Source organism: Macrobrachium nipponense, chromosome 31 (assembly GCF_015104395.2).
Source record: "Macrobrachium nipponense isolate FS-2020 chromosome 31, ASM1510439v2, whole genome shotgun sequence".
NCBI classification, from domain to species: Eukaryota; Metazoa; Arthropoda; class Malacostraca; order Decapoda; family Palaemonidae; genus Macrobrachium; species Macrobrachium nipponense.
Window position 1 is genome coordinate 20,749,383 of NC_061093.1, and position 20,469 is coordinate 20,769,851.

At 38.3% G+C, this 20,469-nt stretch overlaps 1 protein-coding gene across 1 annotated transcript in view; it reads left to right on the forward strand.

The window, feature by feature from the left end:
• LOC135206782 (meiosis regulator and mRNA stability factor 1-like) overlaps positions 1-20,469 on the forward strand; it is a 239,685-nt gene that overhangs the window by 150,803 nt on the left and 68,413 nt on the right. Inside the window, exon 22 of the mRNA XM_064238277.1 lies at positions 41-108. Coding sequence (XP_064094347.1) covers positions 41-108 — 68 coding nt within the window. The remainder of the gene's footprint in view (positions 1-40; positions 109-20,469) is intronic.

Here is a 20,469-nt window from a genome sequence, read left to right on the forward strand (position 1 = left end):
TAGTTATCCAGGAATCATGGAAGGGTTTGTTGTTTTTCAGAAACTAATTCCAGTAACCATTTGATAATGGGCATGAATCCATCGGCATATCAGCCATCGTCACCAGTCGTGAGTATTCTAAATAAATCCGATCTCTTAAAGAGAGTGATTTTTTGGGAGGGGCTCTTGCGAGTATTATGGGATATAAAACTTCACAAAATTATTTTTGAATAGTAGGTTAAAAAGACTATATATGCAACTTACCCAGTAATTAAATAGTTATACTTTGTAATTAAATAGCTATAGTTTCTAACTAAACGGCAGCTAAGATTTGAAAGTCCTGGTAGTGATTTTTTTTTTTTTTTTTTTTTTTTTGGTGTAGGAATAGCCCCGCCCACTATTGGGGAAGAGCGGAACAACTAGGCAAAGACCTGACAATTTTTCTGCCGTGGTTGATGTTAGACGATGTGAATCCACAGCTGGTCATTTTAAGTTCTTATCGGTTACCTGTGGTTCACTAGTTGGTGAAGTACAGTTTACTGTTGGTAACTCTTTTTCTCAGAATTTTGTTTAAAGACCTTTCCTCACAGTTTTATTGTTGGTAACTCTTTTCTCAGAATTTTGTTTAAAGACCTTTCCTCACGTTTGGACTGAAAGTTTTCTGTTTTTTACCCTAGAATTTTTCCAACATTGATCTGACACTAGTTCGTTGTTAACTTGTTATAGTAGCAAAGGCTGTAATACGAGATTGACTTCCTTAAAGAATGACTAGCACAATTTGCACTTCACACTTCATGCAGGGTTCAAATTTGTTCGCCAACATTATTGTGTAAGGAATGTATAGATTGGGATATTCAACATTGGAAAGTTTTGTCTTAAATAAGCTAGAAAGAGATAAAGAGAGAGGCTAATCTTAGACATGACAAAACGAATGCCTGTCAGGATAGTAGTTTTGATCTACCCGTCTGTGTACCTGTGATGTCTCCTATTCCTTCTCCAATCTTAACGCCACAACCTTTACCTGACTCCTTCGTTAAAGCCCCCAATGCCATTGCTGAATCAGGCAAAGTTGGAGTTGAAATTCGACCATAAGTTTAGTATTATTTTAGTCTATGCCAGAGTTAGGTTCCTGATTTAAAGCCCTAATAGTGTGTGTAAGTAATCAAGGTGATTGTTCAAGTGAAGTGTTAGTGGAAGAGCTGGCTATCAGTCCTGCAGATTCTCCTACACAAAAGTCCCTGGCACCCTCCCCTGAATCTGGGAGAAGCCATACCAGAAGCCCAAGGGAGGTGAGTGGGGTCTGCCCATGGGTAGTCAACCCCTCAAAGCACCTGTAGCATCCTAGGTCATCACAGACACCCAATGGAAAGGCATCTTTAAAGAAGTGTCAAAGCTTTCTTAGAGCTCTGAAGCTTCCAGTCCAGAGATTAGGCGCCATTGTCGCTTTGAGAAGTGTAGGTCGCTGAAGAGGCCATCGTCAGAAGCGCTTGCTTCTCCCTAGGTGCCTTCTAAAAAGTCTTAAGGCATTCATATGTTGCAGGATCAACCTTCTTGCTGTTTCTGGGATTCTTCAGAATGTTTTTGTTTGTGAGGAGAGTAGACCTTTCAAAGAAGCTAAGGGCTTCTTTCGTCAAACGTAAAAGTGAGAGCATGTCCTGGCACAGTAGCTTCAGAGCACCCACCAGCACCCGTTTGTTAAACCTAGCAAACCCCTAGTTACACCTGGACATTTTTTCCCTGTCGAGCACCCTGTATCGCCTGAACACACCTATGTTGTGAAGTGCCTGGAAGTGCCCTTTAATTCCTTGTCTCAGGAGCTTCCTGTAGCTCCCACTGGTGCCCACTCCACTAGAGGTGATTTTGAGTTATGTTGTGCTTGATTCTTCTTCTCAAGCGGATCAGCACCCTCAGGCTGTGTTGGCAACAATAGATCCTTCCTTGGATTCGATTAGGAAGACATTGGACGACTTTTGACTTTTTGAAGAAATCTAAGGCTGAATCTCACCGACTTCGAACGCTGCATCTCTCCTGACTTAAGATGCTCTACCTTGCACGACTTCAAACGTACTTTTGTCTCCCATTTCTTCAGCCGAGGAAGAAGCTCCTCAAGAAGCAGAAGAGGACTCTCCTTCCTCAGTGTACAGGTCGCTTCATTCTGTCATTTGGATGTATCCTACTTTTTTTTACTCCAGCAACTCCTGCTTCTCCAGTCTACTTTTATGATTAGTAGTCAATGCTGAATTTGTCTTCAAATAAAACTTTTTTAGTATCAAAGGTATTTCTATTATTCCTTTGGACTTATAAGATGTCTCGCCAAAATTAAACACTATTAGACTCTGTCCTAGTGTCCCTCATTCTCCTCAACTCTTCCTGACTCAAATCCATGACAATACGTGCTAGTCACAATTCCTCGCAAGTTGTTGATTTACAGTGTGTCCAAAATTGCATCAACCACCTCCCATGATGCTTCCACTATTTTATTAACTTATCCTACATAAACCACTTCCTCTTCTTTCCCAGTTTCTGTTTTCAGCTTATTTTCTTCTATTCTTGTTTCAAATTTCTTCCTATTATGAAAATTCTGAGGACAATTCCCAGCCCAATGCCATTCTGAGCTGCATATTGCACATACTGTTACCTTCCTTTCTTTATTTATAGGATTTCTACCACCCCTACCTCGGTTCCATCTTCCCCGATATCTCTGGTTTTCCCTCTCTCCCAGAACTGGCATTGCCCTTTGATGACCCCCACCATTCCCGTTCCTCTTTAGTCCCTAATCCCTCAAATAGTCTTTTCATTGTTTGCAACACTGTTTCGTACTCTACCTTTTCTTGCCCACAAGCCGATAATACCATTTGTTTTATATTTTCTGTGAGATTTGCTTGCTCTATTACATGATAACCCTTGATTTCCCCTTCAAGCGCGCCTTTCCCCATTGCTCTTTCACACTCAGATGCTGCCTACTTGTATCTAATTAAATAGTCCGTCATCTTTTCACTAGATTTTCTTCGTAGTAGAAGGTATCTTTATTCTGTTGTAATTCTCCATTACAGTCTTTTAGATAGGCTTTATCTATTTTCTTTAGGATTAACTTTGGACCCTCTGTACCTGTGAGTTTATCTCTATCTAATGCTTCCACTAGTTCTTGGGCTTTCCCTTTTAAGCTCATTCTCATTACTATCGCCGGGTGTTTTGTATCTTCTCCATACAACAATACCCAATCTTTGGCTTGACCTTTCCATTCTTTGTATTCTTCTTGTATCCCGCTAAACCTAGGACATTCCCTTCTCCATCTAGTAATCTCCCTTTGTTCACTGTCATATCCAGGCATCTTTGATCAACCATGCTCTGCTACCAGTTTGAATTTTAGCCTAGCCTAACCCCTTTTATTTACAAAAATGAATAATCTACCCACCTGTACGCTTTCTCCAACTTCGGTATACTCCAGAAATCACCTTAGAACAACAGCACAAAAAGACTTACGACCCAAAAACTCCTACCATACAGAGAGCTCTCCCCTAGCAACCACACACCACCAGCACGTGCTTTCTACTGCACCGTGTTATTGTTTACATCTCCCCGACGCCGCCGCCATCTTGTCTATGACGTCACAACACAAATACATCAACAGACACCTTCTAGAATCAACCATATATAGGAGACCCACCATATTTCAACTACGCATAAAATACCAATAACAATTATACAATATATAATCACTTCACTCCTATCCCTGCATCTCCTGCCGCCTCATTCCTGATGTTGAAGAATTGGGTTGAACTTGCTCGCTCTCCTTTCCAAGATGGTCCTTTCCACCTCCTCCAGGAAAGCTTTGGAGGTGGTCAAAGAGTGGCTCTCGATGAAGAGGGAACAAGGGAAGGCTATGTTTGCTCATCCTCCCTCGCATCTTATCAAGAGGTGCCACATGCCTTACAACACCGGAGAAACCCGCTCCCTGGGAGTCACTGCCGCCTCCCAATGGGACTTCATTAGTCTCATCGACTCTTCACGCCGTGCAGCCATCACCTCGGCCAAAGTTTTCTTCTCGGCAAAATTTGACCACCTTGTCAAAACCTTTTTTAAGGTGTTCTAGGTATTCAGTTTCCTCAACTGGACGATGGAGGATCTCGCCAAGAAGATCAAGAATGCCACAGGGATGGTTGACTCAATTTCAGCAGACCTGACCGTACTTTCGTGCATGGATAATGCAGCAGAGCTTGTCTCTCTTCACCTTCATACTTTTGAAGAAGAGGGACTTTTGGTGTTCTTTTGCTTTGAAAGTAGTTGCGGCTTCACAGAAGGTGACTTTGCCTTTTGCGCCTCTGGACCCCTCCCATCTCTTCCCACAGGCCATGGTAGAGCAGAGAGCTGCAGACCTGCATAAGTTGACTCAAGACCTCCATGATTCAGTAGTCACATTCCAAGCTGCCTTTTTCGGCACCCTTTCGTCCAAAGTTTGCCTCCCCGCTCCAACAGCACCCCTTTAGTGCTAAGAGGCTCCAGTCTTCATAGATCCTGCTCCAACTTGCGCTTCCATTCGAGGTCCACACAAAGCACTCCACCGCAAAGTCTCAACCAAAGAAGTGAACAAGAAGTCCTTTGTGCCCCAGTGGGAGCCAGGCTGTTCAACTACTGGAAGAAGTGGGTTTGCAGGGGAACAGAGCCATGGATCATCAGGGTAATTAACCCTTTAATGCCGATTGGACATATTAAACGTCAATATAAATTGTCTGTTGGGTGCCAATTGGACGTATGGTACGTCGTTATGAAAGTTTTTTTTTAATTCGCAGAAAAATAATTATGGGCCTACTAGGCGAAAACTTTTGAATCACGGGCCTTGGGGGATGCTGGAAGCTCACGGATCAAGGCGTTGTTTTGTTTACAATCGTTACCCAGGCGCGCAAGCGCGAATTTCTTTCTTCTCTCACTAAAAAGTATCGGCGACACATCTCAGAAATTATTTAGTCTCTTTGATATAATTTTTGCACAATTTTATATTAACCGTTACATGGAGTACTATTTATGAAAATGTGTACTACAATTTCATGTAGAATACAACAAAAAACAACTCATGGTTGTAGATTTTATCAGGTTTGAAATATTTTCATATAAATAACGATGTGCCAAAATTTCAACCTTCGGTCAACTTTGACTCTACCGAAATGGTAGAAAAACGCAATTGTAAGCTAAAACACTTATATTCTAGTAATATTCAATCATTTACCTTCATTTTGCAACAAATTGGAAGTCTCTAGCACAATATTTCGATTTATGGTGAATTTACGAGAAAAACTTTTTTCCTTATGTCCGCGCAGGTGCAATTTCACGTAGAATACAACTAAAAATAACCCATGGTTGTAGCTTTTATCAGTTTTGAAATATTTTCTTATAAATAACGATAAGTGCCAAAATATCAACCTTCGGTCAACTTTGACTTGACCGAAATGGTAAAAAATGCAATTGTAAGCTAAAAACTATTACATTCTAGTAATATTCAATCATTACCTTCATTTTGCAACAAATTGGAAGTCTCTAGCACAATATTTCAATTTATGGTGAATTTATGAAATAAACTTTTTCCTTACGTCCGCGCAGTAACTCTTCCGAAAAAAATCATAAATTTTTTCGTCAGATTGTCGTAATATTTGCACCATTTTAAATTATGCTTTACATAAATTTTTTTATTTGAAAATGTGCACAATTTCATGTAGAATACAACAAAAAACAACCTATGGTTGCAGCTTTTATCAGTTTTGAAATATTTTCATATAAATAACGATAAATAGAAAAAATTCGTCCTTCAGTCAACTTTAACTCGACCGAAATGGTTGAAAACTGCAATTGTAAGCTAAAACACTTATATTCTAGTAATATTCAATCAATTACCTTCATTTTGCAACAAACGGGAAGTTTCTAGCGCAATATTTCGATTTATGGTGAGACTTATTTTTAAAATACCGCTTCGGCGTTTAAGGGTTAAAGAAGGGCTACTGCATCCCTTTCTTGGAGATCTCTCCTTTAGTCTCCCATCACATTGATGGTATACTCGAAAGGCTCAAAAAGACACTTGGCCCTTATAAGGAAGTATCCTCCCTCCTGCAGAAGGCCATAGAAGTAGTAGTAGAGGTCCAATCCCAAGGATTTTACAATAAACTATTTGTAGTTCCCAAAACATCAGGGGGTTGGAGACCAGTACTGGTTATAAGAGCTGTCAATTGCTTCGTAGAAAAGACTTAAGTTCTGAATGGAAAAGAGCCAATGAGTCTTTTCATCCATTCATCCAGGCGAATGGATGGTCACACTAGATATGCAGGATGCTAATCTGCACATACCGGTTCATCCAACGTCCAAGAAATACCTAAGGTTCGTCTTCCAAGGGAAGGTGGTCCAGTTTCGGTTCCTCTGCTTCGGTCTTTTCACGGTGCCTTTTAGTATTCTCTCAGTTTCTCTCCTCTTGCCAATTGGTTTCACCTGTTAGGCATCAACATGAACCTTTATTTAGATGACTGGCTTCTCCGTTCGCCGTTGGAGGAACAGTGCACGAAGGACCTTCAGACAAGGTTTCATCTTAACCAAGAATTGGGGATCCTTCAAAATCTCCAGAAGTCTTAGTTGGTACCATCTCAGGAGATTCTTTATTGGGGGATATTCTCAACTCTGACTTCAGGTTTTTCAGTCTCCAAGTTCCCCTCTCTCCTCGTTTTGCTCAGCTCTGCAGTGAAATCCTGTTTTGCTCGGCTCTACAGTGGATGATTGCTAGGAATGCTTTCCATTGGGCAGGTTACACATGAGAAATCTTCAATTATTCCTCAAAGCCAACTGGGACAGGAAGACTCGGCTGGACTCAACGATTTTTCCTATCACACAGGAGATAAAATCTGACCTCAGGTGGTGGCTGCCAGAAAGAAGGTACTTACAGGGGAGGTCCCTTCTTCCTCCTAACCCCAACCTGGACTTCTACTCAGATGCTTCAGATTGGGGCTTGGGAGCCCATATAGCGTCTCGGGAGGTCTTCGGAACACGGTCTTTGGAAGAAACTAAACTCCACATAAACATCAAGGAGTTGAAGGCCATTCATCTGGGCCTTCGTCAGTTCTCCTTATATGTGTACTAGAAGACTATGGTTGTATGTGCCGACAACACCACGGCCTTGTCTTACATCAAGAAATGGGGCCACACACTCCTTTTCCCTCTCAGACGGCAAGAGCTATTTCTTTGGGCTCGACACCATCGAGTAACACTCGTCACACGCTTCATTCAGGAAATTATATGTGCTGGCGGACAAGTGGTTCCTACCGAATGGACTCTTGGACAACAGGATTTGCTCTTGACCTGTGGAGGTTGTGAGGTAGACCCCTAATGGAATTGTTCGCAACCAAAGGAACAACCACCACCTTGTCTCCAGCCCTGGATCTTCGAGGGTGGCCAACAGACACACTGCTGATTGATTGGTTGGGCCTGGATCTCTATGCCTTCCCTCCCTTCAGCCTGCTTAGGGAAGTCCAGAACAAGTGCTTGGCCCACAGCAACGACTCAGTGACTGGTAGGTCTGTTCTGGCCCACGAAGGAATGGTTCCTGACCTCCTTCGTCTTCTGGTAGACTTCCCACAACTTCTCCCCCAAAAGACCGTGGCTACTCGAGACAACCGCGCTTCAGAAGGTACCACCAAGGGTTGTCCCCACACGCTCTGACAGGCTTAATGCTGTCGGGAAACTCGTCAGAACTAAGGGATTTTCAAGAGCAGCTGCAAAAGCTATTGCAAGGTGCAGACGCCAGTCTACTGAAACGTCTACCAGTCAAAGTGGACAGTCTTCCATTGTTGGTGCTTCAGACACATCTCATGAGACATCTGGAGCCCAGATTGCAGATTTTCTCCTCTATTTAAGAACCTCCAAGAACCTTTCCATCTCCACAATTAAGGGTTACTGAGCCATGCTTTCCTGTGTTTAAGCATTGTAATCTGGATTTTTGTGCGAATCAAGATTATGACCACCTGAAATCTTTTGATACTTCCAAGCAGAAGTCAACAATGGTTTCCTGGAACCTGGACGTAGTATTGAAGTGGCTTGCAGCCCCTTCCTTTGAGCCCTTCAAGTCTGCCCCTCTCAAGGATATTTTCAGTAAAACATTGTTTTTAGTAGCCTTAGCTATGGCTAAATGCATGAGGGGGCTACATGATATTGATAGAAGTCTGATTCTCCCAAGGCAACGTGGTCTGCTCCTTCACCTAGGGCTTCCTAGCAAAGAACGAGGTTCCTAATAAGTCCTGTCCTCGCTCTTTTTGTATAAGGAATGTAACAGGTATCCTGGGCTCGGACGAAGACGAGAGCTCACGGTTTCCAAGAACAGCCTGTCGTTCTTTATCAGAGACCTAATTACCGAAGCTCGGTCCCGAATACAGGAGGAATTGCTTCCTTTGCTTAAAGTGAGAGTGCATGAAGTCAAGAGTTATAGCCACCTCTTTCTCCTTTAAACATAACTTGTGTCTCTCTGCCTTCCTTCAATCAACTTATTGGAGGTGTAAGTTGATATTTGTCACATTATATGAAAGAAATGGAAACAGTGTTTGAAAATTGCAGTACCTTTGGCCCATTGGCAGTGGGCGGCATGGTATTGGGTGAGGAAGCATAGAAGAGACATGATATCTCTCTTATCTTTTCCATGTGCCAAGGATGTCTAGTTATGTGGGTCCCTGGGGAATACCTAGTACCAGGAGGACCCACCAGTTGGTTGGTTGGTTAGTGTCATTCATCTTTTTATCATGAATTTGTGGAAAGGTGACAGGTTTATTCTCTGGTCTTATGGCACTGGACCCAGGGCAAGGGTGTGAATATTTTATCTTGAGTCTTGTCAGTGGTCAGGCAGATCCCCGTTGCAAGACCCACCGATTTAGAGGTGACTCCAGGCTGACTGCCGCTCCACTACAGGTTTAGTAGATGAGCACCACCCAGAGGCGGCAGCATCTGCTGTAGCGCTCTTACCAGGTAACCAAGCGACAAACACTGAGCCAGTGATAGCCACTCATCTAGTTCAATAATAACATTCCTGTAATGCATTGAGTTTTTTCAGTCCATTCACCCCACCCCCCTTGCAATGTGGGATTCAGTTACTATATAAAAATATTTTTATAATAAAACTTAAGTTTTATAAATATACTTCCCAAGTAATTACTATATCAGAGCCTGCCTTCCTCCCCTCTATTTTCATGGTCTTATAAATAAGAAGGGTTCTCGGCTTGACGCTTGCAAGTTCACGCATTGCAACAGTCACTTGCAAGCGAATTTTTCAATTTAGGATGCCATGCGAGGCTAATTGTTAGCTAAGTAATTACTTGGTAAGTATATTTATAAAACTATTTTATTTTTAAAATATTTTTGCTTGGAAGACTTGAGAGTTCTGCAGTTTTACCTCAAAGCCAGCTGGGGACAGGGAGAAATATCTGGATTCTTTCATCATGCCTATTTCTCCAAAGATCAAACAACACCTGCTTTGGTGAAAGTCGAAGGACAGGTTTTTGGAAGACAAGTCGCTATGAGTGAGGAGCCCAGACCTCTGCTTCTACTTGGATCTGTTGGACGTAGGATGGGGAGCTCTTTTGGAGAACAAGGAATTATTAGGATGGTGGCCGGGAGAACAGTTGAGACAACATAAATATCAAATAGATCCTGTGACATTAAAGTGATTGATAGAATAGTAGGCTTCTTGCAAGGTGACGCAATTCGCTCCTGCACTTTAGGATTCCTGGCTAAGAATGAATCGGCAGCAATACCCTGCCCTTGTTCTTGCAATATTTAAAATCTAAGTGATACCTTAGGGTCAGATGATGAAGGAAGAGTACTCTGCCCTTAAGAGCTCTCGAGTTCTGCTTAAACAGAATTGAGAAGATCTGAGGATCCTCCAGTAATCTGTAGCGTTCAGTGAAAGACCAGTCTCAACCTTTAACTAAGATTGCTCTTTTTTCTTAAGAGATGTAATCATCATCATCATATCTTATTGCACCATTGTTGTAGCCATTGGAGTGCTGTGTCGTTTGCTGTTCTTAGATCCATGTCTGAACAAGTGGACCCTAGTGGGCAAGTACACAAGATGTTATTCATATTTAGGATTGGTTCCCCATGGGGTATTCAGCACCATTTGTGTAACCCCATCTCTGGAGGTTATCCCCTGTCCTACCAACTTTAGTTTAAGAGAGGCTCACTCACAAATCAAATAAGTGCTTCTTCCAATTTTTAAAGTCAGAGCACATAATATTAGAGCTGTAGCTACATCTTTAGCTTTAGAGCACAATTTCTTGTTGTCCTCCATCGTGCAAGTCGCCTATTGGAGATGCAAATCTGTGTTTGCATCGTTTTACCTAAAAGAAGTAGACTACATTCAGTGCCTGCAGTACCTTAGGCCCTCAGTACCTTAGGCCCTTTGTCAGTGGCAGGCATGGTATTGGGGGCAGATGCGTAGGAAGTATACCTTCTTTTCTCCTCACCTTTTTAGAAATTTTTGTTGAGTTAAAAGGGAGTCTGGGGTTGTGTACATTTGTACACTCCAGTCATAGTTTTTAATGGATGGATATTTGTGATTTTTAAAGATTTTTAAAATCATTTTGGTGCAGGTATTGTTTTGTTTTCCAGCAATATTGGTGATGGTACTGCACCCTGGGCAGGGGCAAAAAGTTATGCTTTATTAGCATCCGGAGTACCTTCTTCACTTGACGCTCCCACTCTCGTAATAGGCAACCCTTGGCTATACTGCCACGGCTCTACAAAGTAAGATGAACACCAACCAAAGGCAGCAGCTCTTACAGGTAAGGAACAACAAGCATGTTTACCAATGCTGGCAAATTTTCTATACTCAAAGTTAATGCATTACTTAATATTTTGGGAATACAGTGGTTCCCCTGTATTTGCAGGGGGTGCATACTAGACCCCAAAAGCCCTTAAAATGGCATATTTTTTTCTCATAGAAAAATACTGCAAATACGCGAATTTCCTGTGAATAATGGGTAGATATGGTCCATGGAGAAATCCCCGAACGTGCGAGTCCGCGAACCCAGAGAATGTGAATAAGAGGGGCCCACTGTAGGATACGTATGTCCTTGCATCCCCCCACCTGTCTATGTGAGAATCGGCTATTTACCGTATATACTCTCATAACGCAGTCTCGCATGTCATGCGACCCCCAAATTTTCACCCTCAGAAAAGATTTTATTACGTATCTCACTTATCATGAGAGTTAAATTTAGAGACCAAAATTTAGCAATAGGCTAACCTTTTTTCCTCTTTATCCATTCCATTTTTTAGTTAGGCTAACCCCTTTTCCCCCATCTCTTAATCTATCCCATCTTCTAGTTATGTTTAAAAAAAGTATAAGAGAATGCAAAAAGTATCGATAGTAATGATATACTTGTTTGGAAAACGCATACAGTCTGAAACAGCTGATTTGCTGTGAACAACCAGTCCGATGAAAAAAGGCTTTTTGCTTGCATTTCAACCATCGTACGATAGTAAAAAAATTACCATAGTTACGTTACAAATGACGTTAATGAGAATAGGACAGATATTTTACATTACAGGTGGTAGTCAATTTACCGTAATTGGTTACGAACAATCAGTCATAAATTGATTTGGACGTAAGTCAGCCCATGTTAATTTACCATAAGAATTTTAATATACTAGTGTAGCCTACACCATGGTAATCAGTATCATCTTTACATATAGGGTAGCCTAGCCTACACTACACAGCATACTTTATACATATATGGCATACTAATTATTAATTTCAGCTAATTCTCTAGGTTCAATGCACAATGGCTTATGATGATTCTGTACCAAGAGAAATTGATTAACATTTAACAAGTTAGCCTCGCCTATACGATGGTGATATTGTTGTACATATATCATATATATACGAATACAGTAGCCTAGCCTTCAGTATACTGCATACTACATATACGATATAATTTAGTAATTTATTAATGAAAGCCAATTTTGGAGTTTCAATGCGTTATGGCTGACATATCGGCGAAAAAAAAATGGACACGAAACTGGAATCAGATTCGGACTGACATCGGCATACCTAATTGAGCAATGTCAGGCTGCTGACGGCTACATATATTTACGACATAAATACACAGTGAATGTGTGTTTTCTGGTTCTTTTAAAAAGGTATAAATTACAGTATCCAATAATGTACATATTCTCATATTATTGTATCATAACATACTAACAAAGTGGTCAGTGTTTTGTTTGGAAATCAGCTGATGGTGAAAGAGTTTATTTCTCCGTATTTAACTAATTTCGTAGTTAATTGCCTTTCTTCTAGTTAGCGTAAAATAAAATATCTAGATACTCTACTTATTGGAGAGACAGTAATTTGTCATTATACAACGTGTTTTTAAGTCTAAATATGAATTTTAATATCTCGTGAACTAAAGTGTTCTTTGCGTCAACAGATTGCACTGTGGGCATGTTTATTGTGTAAAAATATTATGCGATTCCGTTCGCTATTTTCACTTCATTTAATCGTAGTACGAACTTTACAGTTACGTTACTTATCTTTTATCGGCATGAAAACAACAGTAAAATGTGTTCTTTCAAGACCTGAAGTTTTGATTAAAATCATTCTCTCTCAATTTTATATACGGTTATGTTTGATGACATAAGTTTACTGGAGTTATAGCCTTGATGCCGATGCAAGATAATAGTATTATAGCCTTACTCGCTATGGATAAAAGATCGGCAAGGGCATATACTGCTAAACTTAATCTGTAAGTTTTAGCTGAAATTTAGGAAAGCATGTTGATATGTTGACGACCATTATCGTACATCGGCAACGTGGATGAAACTTTTGGAAACTTCGTGGGCATGAAAAGAACACATTTTACCGTTTTCACTCCAATAAAAGATAAGTACGTAAAGCTCGTAGTATTCTGATGAGATAAAGTGAAAATATTGAACGGAATGTTGATTTTTGTTTACGCAATAAACGTGCCCTCAGCGCCATCTACTAACGTAATAATTAACTAAATTTCGTTCACTAACGTTACGTTTTCAAGTGATATTTCCACTTGAAAACACCTTGTATAACTTAAAGTAACCTTGTCTCACATAAATCAGGTATCTTGAGGTTCATTTGCGCTAACTAGAGGCAAGGAAGTCGCTCTGATTCAAGTTCAGCACATCAAAACAAACTTGACAAACTTACTTCGCAATCGCCCTCAGCTGATTTCCAAAAACAAAACATTGATTGCAGTTTGTATTTTATAATACAAGCAAATAGTAATACGAAAATATATACAATATTATTGATTGCAGTGAAGTAAAACAAAACTTTTTAAAATATCCATGGAAACGATGCATATCTATTATGTTTGTATTTTATCAAATGATACTAATATATGATTATTACATACTCTAATTTTGTATCTCGTGTAAGATGCGACCCCCTTAAAATTAGCTCCCAAAATTAGGGCTTCAAAAGTCGCATGATACGCGAATATATACGGTAATTACTGGATAAGTTGCATATACAAAAATGGCATTTTTATAATAAAGTAATTTTTTGTGTATACAGTATTCTCCTACTTACAATGGGGTTAGGTTCCGAAAAACCCATCGTAAGTTGAGAAAATCGTATAATAAGAAGAATAAGACTAGTGTAAAGGGTACTCGCCAAGATTCAGTATTCTCCTACTTACGATGGGGTTAGGTTCCGAAAAACCCATCGTAAGTTGAGAAAATCGTATCTCAAACATAGCCTAGCCTACACTTAAAGTTAATATAGGCTATATACATATAATGGAAGATTAGCCTACACTACACAGTACAGTGGTCCCCCCGTATTCGCGGGGGATGCGTACCAGACCCCCCCCGTGAATAGTTAGAATCCGCGAATGTTTGGAACCCTATAAAAATGCTAAAAACAGCCTATTTTATTAGTTAAAACTCAAGAAAAACCCACTAAAAATTTTCCTACATGGGTTTTTTAATAGTTTTATCATAAAAAGTGCATTTTATGATGAAATTCACAAAAAAACCAGGAATTTGTGGATATTTATCATAGAAAAATACCGCGAATGCGCGAATTTTCTGCGAATAATGCAGGGAAACGTTCCCGAGAGAAATCCGCGAATGTGTGAGTCCGCGAATCTGGAGAACGCGAATACGGGGGGTCCACTGTATACCTATACATATACGGTATAGTAATTATTTATAACAGCTAATTCGGGTGGTTCAATCCAGATTGACATGATAATTAAGTATAAAAAGGAATTTAATAAGAACAAGAATCCGACCAGTGTAAAGGGTACTCGCCAAGATTTGGTCTGTTGTCGGCATACGTGATCGGTGTCGGGCGTTCATGGCTACGGTTAACTAAAGATCGGAAGAGGAGGAGGATGATAAAGCAGCAGGATCATCAATTTGCTCCTCTTCAGAGAGAATTTCTTCTTCTGTTAGTTCAGGTGTTTCTAGAATTTCTTCTTCAATCAGTTCAGGTGTTTCGAGGATACAACTGTTCAGAGACGTACAGGATCAAGTCTCAAGTGAGGGGGTAGGGCAGGGGGAAGCTGAAGGTACTGGAGTTGTTCTCTTGAAAAAAAAAAATCCATTGTAGGTTGCCAGTGGGTTTTTTTCGCTCTTCATAAATTAATCAGTAACATGCAACATTGTCTTGATGAGCCCTCTGAACTTTGGCAAACCTTTCTTCGTCCCCATCCATTTCACTTAAAAGTTTGTCCTTGATCAAATAAAGCAAATGCTTCAGCCAGTTTTTTAGTCGTAAACGTTCGCTCCGGCTCTTCTTTTATTTCTTCTTCCTCTTCTGCTTTTTTTTTTTTTTTCTCTCTCTTCTGCAAGTGCACTTAACCCTTAAACGCCGACTGGGCGTATTTTACATAGACATTTTTTGTCTCTCGGGTGCCGACTGGACGTATTTTACGTCGACATACAAAAGTTTTTTTTAAAAATTCGCGGAAAAATACTTTTAGGCCTACCAGCCGAAAACTCTTGAATCACGCGCCTTGGGGGATGATGGGAGTTCACGGATCAAGGTGTTGTTTTGTTTACAATCGTTACGCAGAGGCGCGCAAGCGCGAATTTCTCTTGCCGCACTAAAAAGTATCTGTGACACATCTCGGAAATTATTTCGTCACTTTGACATACTTTTTTTACCATTTTAAATAAGCCGTTACATGGAGTATTATATATGAAAATGTGTGCATTTTTATGTAAAATACAACAAAAAAATACTCATGATTGTAGCTTTTATCAGTTTTGAGATATTTTCATATAAATAACGATGTGCCAAAATTTCAACCTTCGATCAACTTTGACTCTACCGAAATGGTCGAAAAACGCAATTGTAAGCTAAAACTCTTATATTTTAGTAATATTCAATCATTTACCTTAATTTTGAAACTAATTGGTAGTCTCTAGCACAATATTTCGATTTATGGTGAATTTATGAAAAAACTTTTTCCTTACGTCCGCGCGGTAACTCTTCCGAAAAAAATCATACATGCGATTGTGGTAATGTTTGCACCATTTTAAATTAGCCATTACATAAAGTTTTATATATGAAAATGTGTGCAATTTTATGCACAATACAACTAAAAACAACCTATGGTTGTAGCTTTTATCAATTTTGAAATATTTTCATATAAAAAATAAGTGACAAATTTTCAACCTTCGGTCAATTTTGACTACCGAAATGGGTCGGAAAAACGCCAATTTGTTAAGCTAAAACGCTTATATTCTAGTAATATTTAGGCATTTACCTTCATTTTGCAACAAATTGGAAGTCTCTAGCACAATATTTTGATTTATGGTGAATTTATGAAAAAAATAACATTTTCTTTACGTCCGAGCGGTAACTCTTCCGAAAAAATCATACTTGCGATTGTGGTAATGTTTGCACCATTTTAAATTAGCCGTTACATAAAGTTTTATATATGAAAATATGCGCAATTTCATATATAATACAACAAAAAATAGTTGAAGGTTGTAGCTTTTCTCATTTTCGAAATATTTGCATATAAATCACGATAAATAGAAAAAAAACCACGTTCGGTCAACTTTGACTCTACCGAAATGGTCGAAAAACGCAATTGTAAGATAAAACTCTTAGTCTAGTAATATTCAGTCATTTATCTTCATCGTGAAACAAATTCAGTGTCTCTAGCACAATATTTAAATTTATGGTGAATTTAAAAAAAAAAACTTTCCTTCCCTCCGCGCGCGGATTCTCCGCCACAAATCTCCTAAATGCGTAAGTCCCATTCTCGGAATATTTGCTCCGTTTCATATTAGGCATTTCATAGAGTTTTATATAAGAAAATGTGCGCAATTTCATGTAGAATAAAACTAAAAATATTTGAAAGTTGTAGCTTTTCTTATTTCTGAAATAATTGCATATAAAAAAATATAAAATTCGACATTTGGTCAACTTTAACTCGTCAGATATGGTCGAAAACTGCATTTGTAAGCTAATACTCTTACAGTATAGTAATATTCAATCATTTGTCTTCATTTTGAAAGAAATTGGAAGTCTCTAGGACAATATTTAGATTTATGGTGAATTTTTGAAAAAAATATTTGTTTAAGTCCGCGCGTTATGAATTCATGCATTATTTTGTAATAATATTTTCTCTGTGTTGCTTTTATAGTTTTACAATGTGTTATATACCAAAATGATTGCAATTTAGTGTACATTACAACGGGAAAAAAAGTAACTTGTTACTTTTAACCATTTTAAGCACAGCGTGATTTGAATACAATTATATATGAAATTTCGTTTTTGCGCTGTCATATATCGCATTATTTATATATGATGATGATAATTTTTTTCATTTCTGATGGTTGCATACTAAACTTCAGGCAATGAAAAAAAAAGGAGCCAAAAATGAACACTTAATCTTCAAAATTAAGCGCGCTGTGATTTTTTGAAAAAAATATTTTTTCCGCTTCCGCGCTCACTCTGAAACTTCTCCGGCACACGGGAGTCATTTTTTTTTTTACCGCTTCGGCGTTTAAGGGTTAAGGGGGCCGGCCGGCTAATGCCCTTTTTTACGGACAGGACTTTGATATTCATACCACTTAATAAGGTGACTTGGGACATCTCCAAACTGCATATGATTTTCGCCTCTGACCTTCGGTTTTGTGACGCCAGGGCGATTTATCCCGAAAATAACCATTTTTCAAATTCTATCTCCTCCGTTGATATTTAATATTAAGACCTGGGATTACTACCATATATAGACCTGATGTAGACCTCCAATCGAATGGAGAGTTTTTTTTTCTAAAAGTAATTTTTTTGCAAGATATGAATTTTTCAATATGGTAAAAAAATAAACCCTGTAAATCAGGAGAAAAAAATTTATAAAAAAAATACGAAACAAAAATTGGAAAAAAGGGCTTATTTGATTGTTCTATAATGTCTTTCTGAGTTATATACCAAATTCCAATGTTATAGCTTTAAAACTAAGTGAGAAGATGGATTTTGAAGGTCAATAAGTATAGTTTGAGATACGGGCGTTCAAAGTTTTTCCTTCGTATTTCTATAAGGACAATGTTAATAAATAATGATTATTATGAATGTATATTTCTTTTTTGTGTATTAATAAACCAAAACTATTATTTACATAATTTAATCATAAATTGATGATCCCTTTGCTCATATATCGCAGCCTGGGGCACTGCTTGAGGCAAGATGGGGCACTCCTTCCTACGCAATTCTCTCTCTCCCCTTCACTAACTCGGCTTATTACAGCGAATTTTCTTCTTCTGTATGTTAGCGAGATGTTTTCCTTGTATTTTCCTCTTTGGCATGATGAAATTCTTGCCCGGAACAAAGAAACAAACGTAAATGCAAGAGAATGCCAAGAGGTGAAACTCGAAGGCGTGCTCTTTTTTTTTACAAAGAATTTAACCCTTAAACGCCGAAGCGGTAGAAAAAAGAAATGTCTCCCGTGTGCCGGAGGTGTTTCAGAGTGAGCGCGGAAGCGGAAAAAATATTTTTTTCAAAAAATCACAGCGCGCTTAGTTTTCAAGATTAAGAGTTCATTTTTGACTCCTTTTTTTTTGTCATTGCCTGAAGTTTAGTATGCAACCATCAGAAATGAAAAAAAAAAAATTATCATTATCATATATAAATAATGCGATATATGATAGCGCAAAAATTAAATTTCATATATAATTGTATTCAAATCGCGCTGTGCGCAAAACAAAACGGTTAAAGGTAACAAGTTATTTTTTTTTCGTTATAATGTACACTACATTGCGATCATTTTGGTATATAACACATTGTAAAACGATAAAAGCAACACAGAGAAAATATTATCACAAAATAATGCATGAATTCGTAATGCGCCGACGTAAACAAATATTTTTTTCAAAAATTCACCATAAATCTAAATATTGTCCTAGAGACTTCCAATTTCTTTCAGAATGAAGACAAATGATTGAATATTACTATACTATAAGAATATTAGCTTACAAATGCAGTTTTCGACCATATCTGACGAGTTAAAGTTGACCGAATGTCGAATTTTTTTTATATATATATTTTTATATGCATTTATTTCGGAAATAAAAAAAGCTACAACTTTCAAATATTTTTTGTTTAATTTTACATATAATTGCGCACATTTTCATATATGAAACTCTATGAAATGCCTAATATGAAACGGAGCAAATATTCCAAGAATGGGACGTACACATTTCGGAGATTTGTGGCGGAGAATCCGCGTGCGGAGGGAAGGAAAGTTTTTTTTTAAAATTCACCATAAATTTAAATATTGTGCTAAAGACTTCAAATTTGTTTCAAGATGAAGATAAATGACTGAATATTACTAGACTGTAAGAGTTTTAGCTTACAATTGCGTTTTTCGACCATTTCGGTAGTGTCAAAGTTGACCGATCGTGGTTTTTTTCTATTTATCGTGATTTATATACAAATATTTCAAAAATGAGAAAAGCTACAACCTTCAATTATTTTTTGTTGTATTCTACATGAAATTGCACACATTTTCATATTAAAACTTTATGTAACGGCTAATTTAAAATGGTGCAAACATTACCACAATCGCACGTATGATTTTTTCGGAAGTTACCGCGCGGACGTAAAGAAAATGTTATTTTTTTCATAAATTCACCATAAATCAAAATATTGTGCTAGGATCTTCCAATTTGTTGCAAAATGAAGTTAAATGCTTGAATATTACTAGAATATAAGCATTTTAGCTTACAATTGCGTTTTTTTACCATTTCGGTAGAGTCAAAGTTGACCGAAGGTTGAAAATTTGTCACTTATCATTTTGTATATGAACATATTTCAAAATTGATAAAAGCTACAACCATGGGTTGTTTTTAGTTGTATTGTGCATGAAATTGCGCACATTTTCATATATAAAACTTTGTAACGGCTAATTTAAAATGGTGCAAACATTACCACAATCGCATGTATGATTTTTTTCGGAAGTTCCCGCGCGGACGTAAGGAAAAAGTTTTTTCCATAAATTCACCATAAATCGAAATATTGTGCTAGAGACTTCCAATTAGTTGCAAAATTAAGGTAAATGATTGAATATTACTAAAATATAAGAGTTTTAGCTTACAATTGCGTTTTTCGACCATTTCGGTAGTCAAAGTTGACCGAAGGTTGAAATTTTGGCAATTATCATTATTTATAAATATGAAAATATCTCAAAACTGATAAAAGCTACAATCATGAGTATTTTTTTGTTGTGTTCTACATAAAAATGCGCACATTTTCATATATAATACTCCATGTAACGGCTAATTTAAAATGGTAAAAAAATTATGTCAGTGACGAAATAATTTCCGAGATGTGTCACAGATACTTTTTAGTGCGGCAAGAAAGAAATTCGCGCTTGCGCGCCTGCGTAACGATTGTAAACAAAACACCTTGATCCGTGAACTCCCAGCATCCCCCAAGGCGCTTGATTCAAGAGTTTTCGGCTGGTAGGCCTAAAAGTATTTTTCCGCGAATTTTTAAAAAAACTTTTGTATGTCGACGTAAAATACGTCCAGTCGGTGTTTAAGGGTTAATAAATCATGATTATTATGAATTTCATATTCCATTTTGGGTTTTAAAAAACCAAAACTTTGTTATTTATCATAAATGAAGATCTCTTTGCTCAAAGATCGTAGCCTTGGTGCACAGTGTGACGTGTGCTGTCAAGCAAGACGGGGGCGTTACTAAGCAACCCTCCCCTCTCTTTTCACTAACTACGCATATATTATGATATTCTGTAATAATACTTGAGCGATTTGTCTTCGTCTGTATGTTAGCGAGATGTTTTCCTTGTCTTTTCCTCATTGGCATGATGAAATTCTTGCCGAAACATACATAAACATACGTAAAAGCAGGCGTATGTCACAGGTGAAATGGAACGTGTAGACTACTCGAAGTCTGTGATCGCACTAAATGGACTTGGTAGCTGAGCTTGGTCTCCTTCTCGACTCGGGGAATGTCTA